The sequence below is a fragment of the Notolabrus celidotus genome, chromosome 7, assembly GCF_009762535.1.
Source record: "Notolabrus celidotus isolate fNotCel1 chromosome 7, fNotCel1.pri, whole genome shotgun sequence".
Taxonomy (NCBI): Eukaryota; Metazoa; Chordata; class Actinopteri; order Labriformes; family Labridae; genus Notolabrus; species Notolabrus celidotus.
In genome coordinates this window covers 9,619,567-9,632,749 of record NC_048278.1, presented here as the reverse complement: position 1 = coordinate 9,632,749, position 13,183 = coordinate 9,619,567, and the positions used below count along the sequence as shown (strand labels likewise).

Here is a 13,183-nt window from a genome sequence, read left to right as displayed (position 1 = left end):
GACTAAAGTGCGAGCCATGCGAGACAGTTTGGACAACATGAAAAAAGCCATGGACAACCTGGGAGTGTGTATTTCAGGCTGCTTTGCACGTATAATCAGCTCATATTCAGAGAGGGTTTAATTTCACAGCAGAGTGTGAGTGAGGCAATCAGAGGTTGCAGACAGACTGTGGGCAGAGTGTGATAACTTATTTATTTATGTATTGTTTAATTTAAGTTGAAAAAAGTTAAGACAGCTTAAAGTTGCCCTACACTTGATTCAGGATAACTTTACAGACTTCTCCTATGATGAAAACTGATAATTTTTTTTTTTATTAATTTGTGTATTTATTTATCAATTTGATTAATATCAGAATGCATCTAATGTCTTGTTCATATTTCAACTCTAATGTAAAATTAATCTTAATGTGTATGTTCTTGTGTTTTTTGTTTTTTCTGCACAGTCTACCGCAAACCCTTTACTCCCAATGGGATAAACAAAGTTGTTTGAAATGTAATTGAATTTCTGTTAGATAGAGAAAAAGACACAGAAAATTGTGTGCAGGTTTAATTTAAATGCTCACTTACATAGATTTATCAGTTTTGAGACATACAAATTATAGTCAACTACCAGCACAAAGAAAACCTCTGCTGTTTACTTAAATATGTAGTACTGCATACTAAACTCAAGAACCTCCGCCATAGAGGTGTATTTGAATAATGTATTCAGCAGAATTAATATTCATCTGAGCCACACTCATATGTGTAAGAGGGAGCTGTCTGTGTTTCTGACACTGTGTCCTTGTTATTTTCTGAACTGTTGAGGAGGCAGATTCAGCAGATTAAATAATTATGCATCGGCATCTGTAAAGTTACAAACACGGTGATATGTATACGAGGTCTGCTAGTAGATGCTGCATATGCATGGGGGGAGGCTAACTCCTGGAAAAATTGAGACTAAGGAGTTTCTTTATTATTGAACTTATTTTGAATTACACAGTGGGTGAATAAATAGAGTGGACTAAAAACATTGAAATAAACGTTTAAATGCACTAGTTTCACTAAATAATTACACTCTGACTTCCCCACAAAGACAAGTTTATTGTAATGGGTTTACTGGACAGAGGCGCAGCAGGTCTGGTAGCTGCTGCTGAGTATCAGTCTGATGCAGGGTCGTATTTTACGAGGAACACTCTGGCTCAATTAGTCACAGAGGAGGATTTTATGTCTGTGCGTGAGTGTGAGTGTGTGTGTGTGCGTGTTTGTGTGTGTGCGTGTTTGTGTGTGTGTGTGTGTGTGTGTGCGTGTGTGTGTGTGTTTGTGTGTGTGTGTGGGTCTTTGTTCAACACAATCTGGCCTTGCGCATAAACTCAGTGACCAGGAAAGAAAATAGAAACTGTGGATTACTTTTTACATTTGTGGTCTTGCAGGTGCATGTGTGACATATGCAAACCCAGAGAACGTTTCCAATTCCATTTTGCATTTTGTCAACTTTTAAAGTTATTTGTTAACTGAAATATGGTACATTTACAGAGGATTTAGATAGTAGAGTGAAGTCATGGACTTTTAGAAATGAACTGGTCAAATATACATGGGAAGGCCTGTGCATGGCAATATGAATACCATATATTTGCACGAATGCAAAACTAAAAATGTTTCTTAAGCCCCGTTAAGACATTAACTTTTCTTAAAACTGCATGTATCCAACTTATTACAAGTAGCTGAATGAAAATTTTGATTTGTTTTGATCAATTTTGCTTACATGAAAGAATCTCAATGGGTTTTACGACATTTTTTTCAGAGTCCTGTGATGTTAGGCATGGGGTCCCTCAGGGGTCTACCTTTGGTCCATTGCTGAGATTTTGCATTCTTTTGGGATCGATTTAACTGCTATGCTGATGATATACTACTATGAATGCCAATTCTTACAGGAACTAGATCGATTACCTTATTATTTATTGGACCTGCGGAAATCAAGCTACCTTTGTGATAATTGTACTCTATCACTGGATGACTGCAGAGATAGAGTGAAGAATCTTGGTGTTCTTTTCTATCAAACCCATTCATTTGATTCACATATAAAAGAGCTGATAAAAGTAGCCTTTTTCCACCTCAGAAACATCGCCAAGATAAGATCAATCCAGTTAACTGATGATGTTGAGGTTCTCATTCATGCCTTTGTTTCATCTAGACAAGATTACTGTAACATCCTTCTGTTGGGTTTGCCAAAGAAGAGCTTGTTAGGGCTGCAGTTGGTTTTAGAAAGCATGGCACTCCTATTCTGACTGGATCAAGAAAACATGAGTCCATTGATCTAATGCTGGCCTCTCTTCATCTGCAACCTCTTAAGGCTGGAACTAATTTTCAGGTGCTGCTGTTAACATAAGTGATAGTGCACCCTCTAACTTGACTGACCAGGGGCCTCACGTACAAAGGGTGCGTGCATACAAAAACGTGGCGTACGCTCTTTTTCACTGCAAAGTTCAGATGTATCAAGAGTGAAATGACCGTGGAAATGTCCAGTGCCTCACGCCAACTTCTTGGCTGGCATACACACATTTCTACAGCTGTTGATCCTTGCGCACAGATTCATACATCTGGATATTTTTGTGCGTACAACGTTTTCTAGATTTGAGCGTACGCCATGTTTCAGTAGGAAATCCACGCAAGTCTTTGTAAATGAGGCCCCTGGTGAACCTTTTTGTGCTTGCCCAGGCACTTCATTCCTTTGGGGCTGGTCTTCTGAGTGTTCCCAAGGACAGAAAGATGACAGTTGGCGAGCTTGCTTTTTCATTTCATGCACCAACATCATGGAACAGCCTGCCTCTTGATATTAGACAGGCATGTTTGGTTGAGTTATTTCGAGCAAAGCCGAGGACCCACTTGTTCACTGTTGTGTATGACTCTGGAGGTTTTCTGGATATTTCTTTGTGTCTTGTTTTTTTTAGATGTTTCTCCATGGCATTTAAATGGTTTTACTCAGAAGTGTATTCAAGATGTCCAAAGTTACTTTCTGGGATGAAGAGCAAGTCTGCTCGAAATGTCACTGCCTCGGTGAATTACAGTGTCTGGACCATTAGAGCCCTGCAGTGTGTGAGTCGTCTTTTTCTTTGTTTTTAGTGGCGCTCTTAATTGACTCAGCACCTGCCCTGTTTGGTTTGGTTGTGCTTTTTTCTTGATTATTGTAATGTTTTGACTACTGTTATTTGAATCCCTGTAAAGCACTTTAAATGAAAGTGCTCTCCAATTAAAATTAACATTATCTTACTATTTAATATAAACCCTAACTGACAGTAATATTTTGTCAAAATAAATGTATTAAAATAAATTTCTTTGTGTATGAATAAGACAAGTGCTGATGACAGCACTTTAAAGTAAAACATAACATTTATATAGAAAAGCCTGAACCTTCAAGTGTTTTTTAGTTAACTTTAAAAAGTATTCATATTTTTAAGGCCTTTTACGATTTCTCTCTTTAATTAGATTTTGTATTTATTGATTAGTGAGATGTGTTTTTGTGTAATTAATCTCCCAATAATAACAAATCCCTCCTCGCTCCGCTCTGTTTACTCTCAGTCTGCTCAGATTTACAAACCCAGAGTGTAACAGAGCGTGTACAAATATATTATGCCCTGTGCGTGCATGTCTGTGTGTATACGTGTGCGTGTGCATGTTTGTTGTTTATGTAGTCCTGTGTGCTCTTGTTCGTCTCTAGTGAGAAAATACCTGCTTGTGTGTGTTTTTGCGAGCATGTGCTCATCCGTGTGTGGGGGACAGAGTCATGGAGTGTGTGTGCAATCATGTGTGTGTCTGTGTGTGTCTGTGTGTGTCGAAAGAGAGAGTATACATGTCTGAATCATAAAATCCCTGGAAACTCTTAACAGATGCTTCTGCTGAAAAACACATCTTTCTAACAATCCTGCACAAGGGAGCCCGCAATTTACACACACACACACACGCACACACGCACACGCACACACACACACACACACACACACACACACACACACACACACACACACACACACACAAAGATGAGCATGTTGCTCCAAAATTACCCAACCACCCACACACACTCGTATGCACATTTGAATTAGCTGGAGGCAGGAGATCTCCAAGTCCAAGGACCATCCGAGCTCCGTTCATAATTGCCTCTGTTCATTCTGGGAATCAATGACCTTTACATAAAAAAAAAATACTCCAGTCTTCTTCCTTCCTCTTTTTCTTTTTTCATTTCTCCACTCCTCTTCCTCTCTGGGTTTTTGAAAAATGAAATATAACTCCCATAGAATCTACTAAGCAGCAAACTGACAGTTTCAGAGCCACAAGGAGGAGGAGGGAACATGTGAATATGAGGAGTCCGTCTGGATTTTAAGAGCTCATACTAATTTGACTATTGTCTCTCTGCTGGAGTTTGCATCTCTAAATCTCTCTCAAAAAAAAAATCAGATTTACATATTTGAGTCCCAGTAAACACTGAAAATCTCTCCTCCCACTGCTTTACTGCCAGCTCAGGTTTTGCAAAGTTCATGAGGGAAATAAAAACTTACTGCACATTAAGCTGTTTATAACAAAATTGATGTTCCAACTGAATCAAAAAGTGACAAGTCTTGTGACAGTGCTGCTACTAATTTTTCATTAATTACTCATGACTGATGCAGGTACAGTATAATAGTGTTTTGATTCTCAAACTGTCCTCCTGTTTCCTGTATTTCACCGTGTTTCTTGACCAGTCTGTGTTTCTTTGTCTCCTAAACCTGGCTGCAAGTAGGGCTGGGTTAAAAAGATAGATTTTTCATTAGATTTTCATTGTAATGATAAGATATTGATTTATAAACCCTGATATTGATCTTTTCATAGATTCCATTTCCTGTGGGTAGTCCCTTGTCTCACAAGATCAGCCTTTGTGCAACGAGATCTGGCCACGTGAGGTCGATACTGAAACACAACCGTGGTGAACGTGGAGCTGCTCTGCTGAAGACACAGACAAACCTTAAAGCCAAACCTTAAAGACAGTGAAGTAATGGACAAAACCAAGGCTGTACGCAAGATGTGCAACAAAGAGGTAGAATATTACAGAAACACTGCAAGTAAAAAAAAGGACAACAGGCATTTACGATTAAATTCCTATGCAGCTTTCAACACGTCCCTCCACAAACTGTGAGGCTGGCACAACTTTCATCATGCTAGTACACACGTCAGTACAGTGTTGTTGATAATGCTGGCTTCAAAAACCTAATTTATATACTCAAACCACAGTATGCTACATGTTACCTACAAAAACATTTGAGTGAAGATGCCATCCAAAAACTGCATGCAGAGGTGAAACACAGCATTACTACGAAGCCCAAGGCTTGTTCTGACAGTGGAAGCATCAGTGTAAAATGATTTGTACTAGAACTCAATGAAACTGACATGAAGGGCTGTAAGAGATTACATTTACACTGCAGATTTACTCTACGTCTATGTTTCACTATTTACAACACACTATAGCTGCTTGCATAAATAGAGGGGGTGTAACATCATCGACATCTGGCCAGTGATCAACACAGTGAATGTAGGAGTGCGAGTGCGCAGCCAAAAGTCCAGCACAGTATTTAGAATTATGCAATTTAGGGAAGATATTACATGCAGTCAGAAGCAGCCTCATCAAAGAAGTGTTGATAGTTTTACAGATAAGTCTTCATAAGACTGCTTGAAAAGACTGCTGGTGGTACCCTGTCCTAACTGTGTAACTATTTTTCTTTCAATAAATCCAAAATCACAACTTAATAAGAAGGAAAAAAAACATGATACAAAGTATAAACTTTGTTTGAGTATCTGCTGGATTCTCATAAAAACAGAAAAACTCGAAATTTACATAGTCTTAATAAACAAATAAATGAAATCCAACATGCACACCATGCTGCTCTTGCTGCTGTGCATGGGTTGATGCTCAGCTTAATTTCTCTGAATATTTCACGCACTTTGAATTCTCATTTTGGAAAATACTGAACCACAGTAAGGCTTTTCATGTTTTCCAGAAGAGTGGCTTTGATTTTTACACTTTCATCCTCTCTGTTAAATCTATTTTCAGAATTTTGAGAGGCTAAAGTACACTTCATTTCTCTGCAGGTAGCATACATTTACTATCATGCTAATCAAAGATACAAGTCATGGTTTTGTTTTTAACTACGTGCATTTTAATATCTTTATCAGCAGTTTCCTAAAAGCAGTCATTTCAGGCATTCATTTATTTTATTATTAGCAAAATCACATAGTATTAACACATCCACATCCCTGTCAACAATATTAATTTGGTGATTGCATGTGCTGTAACAGAAGGATGCTTTATTTGCATGTACGTTTGATTGAAGGCTATAAGACGAAAAGTTATCTCACAGTGAATACTCTAATGTGGAATCTGTATTCACGTTATACAAATTAACACTTTTCAATGCTACCTTTATCAGGTTTATCTAGACCTAAATAAACCTGACAATGAAGTATTCCAGTTATTCCTCTGAGTAAATTCCTCCCTTTCATCAGCAGCTGTAGAGGAAATCTAGACTCTGGGAAAATATTCCTGCAGTTTGATGAACGACATATTTGTCTGTCATCATGTTTCTTCTGAAGGAGACAATGATTAGTGTCTCAAATTGGTATTCATTGATGCTACATGAAAAATAAAAACTTGACTGGAAAATTTTTATTGTTTTTTTCAGATTGTAATGGAGAAAAATGTTAAGCTTTAAAAATGTAGTGTTAACGATAACTACTGGTGGACTTTCGGACTTGTTATTTCGTCACTAGAGACGAAAACATGGTTAATAAACTGACAACAAAAATTGTGTTAAACTCTCTCCTTATGCTGCCCTGACAAATGAAGACAAGGGGTAACAGCCAGCTCTGTTCAGGCAGACAACCAGTGACATCCTTGTTAGTTTTCCTTTCTAACCAATCATTCATCTACCACAAGTGTGCATGTGCAAATTCTTACCACCTTTATGCACCTTTTTATTGCCATTGGCTGAATTGTTTCCAGGTGAATTTTAGTAAGAAATATGTTCCATACAGTCAAAGTAAAAAGCTAAAACTAGCTAACCATAAGCTATCTTGTCAAAAGCCAAACAAAGCTACCACGAGGAGCTGGCATCTCAAACATGAGCACCCTATTACAACCAGTGGCCTGTTCTGTAGGATGAAAGAAAAGCCATGAATTTGAAAAGACACCCAGAGATGAAGAACCCTGTAGGTGCCCAGGTAAATGACAGTGGTGCATGTTGTATGATGACATGAGTTGCACTTGCTCTTGACAAAAACAACGTGAGATACAAAGACAAAAATATGACTGAAATCAACCCACATTTTAAATTCAAATAAGGAACACTGTCTTGCATCTCACTTCACTATGATATTAAGACCTTGTTTCCAAGGTGGACTCAAGCTATAATAAACTATAAAATCTGCCGACATACTATTCTCCACATCACTGGTATCACATCCCTGCACAGAGGTACAGAAAGGGAGAAAGGGAGGGAAAAGGCCTGAAGAAAAGAAACCCTGGCCTTGTGTTTATCTGATGGGCTGAAACCACCGAGTGAAAAGCGACGTGTGCAGCAACAAGAGAAGAAATACACTGCGATACAGAGAGGGAAGGAAACCAACAAGATGAGAGGAGAGATGAGGCAGGATTACAAGTGGACACGTCCAGGGGAGCAGAAATGAAAACCTTCAGATTGATCTGTGTGCATGCACTCACTGCACTGATTTTAAAAATGAAAAAAGAGACAGAATAACATAAAAAAAGTTGTGTGTTAGTGTTTGTGTTTTCTTACCTATGCAGTAACAAAGCAGCACAGAGAGCAGCACAGAGAGTCCTACAGCACTGAGCGCTGTACACCTGAGGAGAAACACAAAGAGATCTTTATTATGTTGAAGTTGTCTTTGTCTCTACTGTTTTTGTCTAAATAACCTTCACACAACAAAGAAACATTCACCAAGTTTTTGTTGCAGCTTCTCAAAGTTTCATTTTGGATCAGATGCCACAATACTTGCAAAGGACTGTAAAGCCTGCGTGACATATGGTGTTTGTAACCCATTAGCTCTGCAGAGAAATGAGTCTGCCAGAGCATACCTTGGTAGTTCTGCTTATACAGAAACTATATACAGTGTCATTTCATGGAGTATCCTTAAATGTCTCATACTTCTAAATTCTGTTAAGTCAAAACACAAAAATCTAACTTGGTTTTCTTCAGATTTTGCTTATTTACATAACACATCAGAGCAATTTCTAATGCTAGAAACATTGACTTAATGTTTCTTGATTCCTCAGATCCCAGTTCTTTAAAATAAATCTAATCAGGTTAAAGCTATCGGATAGAAATCTTGAAATCAGGTTGTTCAAAGAAATAAAAAAGAGGTTGTTTAATCACAAAAGATCAGGTAGTCCCATTTCAAAAGTCAAGTTGACTAGTACATCACAGACCTGATTAGCTGATAGAGCTGACCCTGTCTACACTGGTAGAAGGCCCAGCTTCAATACCAGTTCTCAAACAGGTTTCTCAACAAAGGGGCTGAGCTGGCCGGGATTCCCTGTGGGTCAGGGCCTCCTACCACCACACTTTAAAAATAACCAACTATCCCTTTAATCTAAAGCAGTTGTGAGGGTCTTTCAGGTTGTGTGGATTTTGGCGCCCCCTGTGGATAGTTTGTAGTCCTGTTTAGAACTCTTGAAAACTGGACTGTTCAAAAGTCTAGATCTGCATTAATTCAATCTGGTTTTACTTTTTTTATTAAACAGATTAAAAAAAAGAAAATAACGTTGAACTGGATTACCTGATCCTGGATAGAAAAAAGTGCTTCAGAAAATCTGTATAATTCTCATCTGGATTATCTTAAAGTTATTTGAACACAACCTTGTGTCGTCCATGAATCCTGCTTCTCTTTCTGTATTTGGCACAAACACTAAAACAGATTTCACAATGTTGTGAAAGCTCCGGTGATAATCAGCTTTACATTGAATCCCTCTCACATACACATTAGCTGGAGATAATCCGAATCCTGAGCAGTCTGGGAGAAAAAGTATTAACGCAGAGTCAAAAGCTGCTAAACACACTAAAACTTTGTTCAATCTTGAAGCGATTAAGCCCAACTTTAACTCCTTTTATGACCAGAGAGAAAGCTACCGCCACACAAGGTTTTATAAGGAATTTGACAAAAAAGTTGGCGCATTTTTACTGACAACTCCTCACAAATATGGCTGATTAGACTTCTGTTTTAACTAGAAACTAACACGTGAGCTCCAAAAAACTTAAAGTGAGTATTTCTCCCATCTCACCTCCATGAGCAGTACTTGGAGGATTTCTTGAACTTGAAGGCAGAGCGGGACAGGGTGTTCCTCGGCAGCGGCCTGGTGGGCGGGGAATACACAGAGCCTGTTGCCATTGTGTAGCCAGGTGTTGCCGTGGAGAAGAGGGGGGTGGTGCCTGTACCTGTCTTGAAGAGGAAGTGCCTGCAGATGAGAGATAGGAAAGAAAGATAGGGAGATTAATATAAATAAACTAACGCAGAACTTTGTTTCCTTCATCCGAAATGACATGCAGCACACTGTCGCCCCCTGATGGCAGCTCAGGCTGTGTGCTGTGATAATGACCCATTTTAGACATTGTTTGTGGGCTTCAGACGCCTTATTGAAGCTTTTTTTTCAATAAGTCCACTTGTGTTCATGCATGTAAAAAGATATGAAGGCTCAGCTCAAAGCATTTCCTAAATAGTGGGTTGGCAAACTCCACCATTGGTTAGACGTGGTACTAGAAGTTTGAACTATACCCTGTATGATCAGGCCCGTCTTGACTCAACAGTCGGGCCAGGTACAGGTTCATTAATATATACATTTACAAATGTTAAGGATCTGGTTAGGTTCGGTCATACTGGCCGACAACAGGCAGTCAAAATTTCACTTTGAACCCATGCATTAGGGTGGGATTGTCTACAGTTATTATGAGGGATGTTAAAGTGTAACAAATAAGCAAAATGATGGACCTACTTTCTCTATGTAACTACGTTACCTCCTGTTCAGTGCTGATGTTTATTTATATATGTAACGCAACACATGGCTAACTCAAGAGGTGAATGTTCATGGGATAAGGATGGTGGACATCAAGCTAAATGAAGCAGAGACTGCAGGAAACTTGATGGTATGGAAAATTAAGCAGACAAGTTGAGTGCAGCAACATGTGGGCAGAGGGTGCAGGATGAAGGCCGTGGGCCATTTGGGCTCCTGCAGACTACTGACAACTACGTAATGCGGCACAAACTCAGAGCTCTGGTTACCTTGGCTGCATTGGGTTTAATTCAAAGACCACAAATACAATAGTTAGCAGGTTTGGGTCATGCTCGGTGCCTTATGTCTCTCACAAGGGTCAAGTTTGTATCAGTTTGTATCTGCTTTCATCTCCTTCCTGGCCTCACCAATGATGCACAGCAGCAAACAGACTGACTGACCTCTTAAAAACAGTGCAGGTTTAAAACTTGGACGCTTGTGCCCAGAAACTAGCCTATGCATACCACAAGACTTGATAGCAGTATTAAGGAGCTTAAATGGTATTGATTTTTGGGTTTGAAAAAAAAAAAAGGTCCTGTATAGACCTGGGTTTCGACCCTCATCCACTGCTACCAACATAAACAGATCATTTTAAATCATATTCTTTGTGGCCTGCCAACACAGAGAGAAGAAAAGGTATTTGCAGTGACAGGAAAGCCACTATGAGACTCCATGTTTGGACCACAAAAGCTGTGACTCTCTTAATCTCACAGAACTGTTCCCTTGTGTTAGCCACAATGCAGGGTGACAAAGCTTTATGGTGCTCATTAAATTGATTAATGAAGCCTGCGACGTGCATTTTTTCTTTCTATTGTGCATCTCTTAACTTGAGCAGAACCACCTTCTGCCACCAGTCTTGCACCAAGTAATTACCCATAAGTCATCTGCAATTTATCCATGCAAAATGTAAAGACCAAATGGATATCTAATCCAATTTGTTAGAGAGGTGTGAAACTGCACGGATTAGTATTGACTGCTTTAAGCACTTATATAAAGTTCTATTAGTACCTGCATGAAAAAGCTGTCAGGAGAAAGTCACTGGTTCATACATGTATAGCTGCAGTAATTACTGAGGTCACAATGTCTAATTAATGACAGAAGCCTGGCTAACGAGCATCTGTAATTACAATCAGACTGCTCTCTAACAAGGCGCTGTGATTAACAATTAGAACCTATTATAACAAGAGCCCTTCAATTAATACCTGCCTGCAGGCGAGACATGGAGGGAGATAGAAGAACACAGAGAGAGAGAGAGAGAGAGAGAGAGAGAGAGAGAGAGAGAGAGAGAGAGAGAGAGAGAGAGAGAGAGAGAGAGAGAGAGAGAGAGAGATTTACAGCTGGAGAGATGGATTAAAAAAAAAAGACGTGTGACAGCAGAGAGAAAGACAGTTAACATTACCGTGTTTTTGTTTTTCGGCTCAAAGCAATTAAAGCACAATTATAATTGAAAGTACGAGATGTAGTTAGTAACATAACAAAAGAAAAACCAAGTCTTTCACTGAAAGTATTGTTAAAAACTGCTTGAAGTGAAACAACGGGATTCAAAAAATAGAAATTTTAAATCTTTGGGCAATTATCAAATCCCTCAGAAAGCAGCAGATATTTTGGCTTCTGTTGGAATTTTTTCTGAATTGTTGGCTGCCAGACGAAAGGTTTTTATATTTTTCCTGCTTTGAGTAGCCTATGTGTGGTGGGTAAAATATAAATACACACACACTTGCCTTACTCCCTGTTTTGATCTCCCCCTCTAAGTGTATGCATGTGTAGGAGTATTGTTGATGATGTAGGTCTAATAAGCCTTTAAACATTGATGAGTGTAGTGTTTTATAAACTGAAAGGGATCTCATCTCAATCATGATTTTAAAATTTTGTACCTGTTATTTTACCTGTGAAATTACCGTATTATGTGTTCTATCAGACACACCTTTAATACTTCATGTCATCTAAAAAGTAAATGACTTTGCATCCAACACATTGGTGAAACTCATATACAAAAATTAAATTTGGAGAGGTTTTCATTGTGTTAAAATCATGGAGCTCAAAGAAGCAAGTGACCACTTTGCTGCCAAAGCATGCTTGAAACATATTAAGGAAAACGAGTCTACCAGGACCACTTATTAACAACTTTCCAACTCGTAATCATGCATGTAAAATAAATGGTAGAATATTTATTCCATAAATTGTGCGACGTCTTAGTTTGATCGAAAAGACTCCTTTATTTAAGGCAACAAATGACCAGAGGAGAATGACGCAAGTCTTGGCAACTTGGTCGCAGCCAGTTGGTCTGTCCCATAGCTAATACGCGTGCAAGCTAAAACTAATGTACTCACACAGTTTGTCCATCCCTCACAATTACAAACACTACCTCTAAATGAGCTCAATTGCTGTTTATAGCTAGCAAGATAGGAAAAACAGATGGTACTGGAAAGTGCCTTGTTGCATGGAAACTGCACGTTGTGAGCTTTGTTGAAAGCAATGGAAGTGATCATGTTGGAAAACAATTTAAACCCTTTTAGTATATTCCGGATTTTATTTAAGCAAATATTGACGTGTATTGAAGTGAACATTGCCATCTAATAGGTGCTTGTGCTGCAAAAGAGACAAAACAGGTACCTAGTACAAAAGGAAGGGATTCTGAGGAGAGCTGCTGCTGCTAGTTGTCATTTTTAGAAGCTCACTAGTTGTTAAGATACAGTTTAGCTCTACAGAGCTTATTTTTCTTTCATGTAAATTTCCATCAGGAGCATGATAGCAAATAATCTCATCAGGAGTCTAGTTGTGGTTTTGCCAAAAAATACCATGAATGACACCCAGTCTTTGTAGTCTTGTTTTTAATCTTTAGGTTTGTGTTTTGTTTTTATTCTAAACTTTTGTTTAGTGTTTTGGTGTACGTTAAGTAAAAGACAAACACAAGACTATGCTTTGCTGAGGCTGCAATTCAAACCAACAATGAAGAGATATATTTAACATTTACTTTAACTGAACTTTAGAATGCTTTCTTCAAATCTTTCGGATGTTTTGTCACATTTTATATGGAGCACTTTTCCTTCAAAAGCAACTAAAACTCATTTTTTATGCAATAAATAGTTCCCTCTTACCTTAACCTTTGGAAGACTATTTT

General features: G+C 38.6%; 1 protein-coding gene across 1 annotated transcript in view; it reads right to left on the bottom strand.

Moving 5' to 3' along the window:
• tenm3 (teneurin transmembrane protein 3) overlaps positions 1 to 13,183 on the bottom strand; it is a 517,897-nt gene that overhangs the window by 115,140 nt on the left and 389,574 nt on the right. Inside the window, 2 exon segments of the mRNA XM_034688142.1 lie at positions 7,796 to 7,860; positions 9,298 to 9,471. Coding sequence (XP_034544033.1) covers positions 7,796 to 7,860; positions 9,298 to 9,471 — 239 coding nt within the window.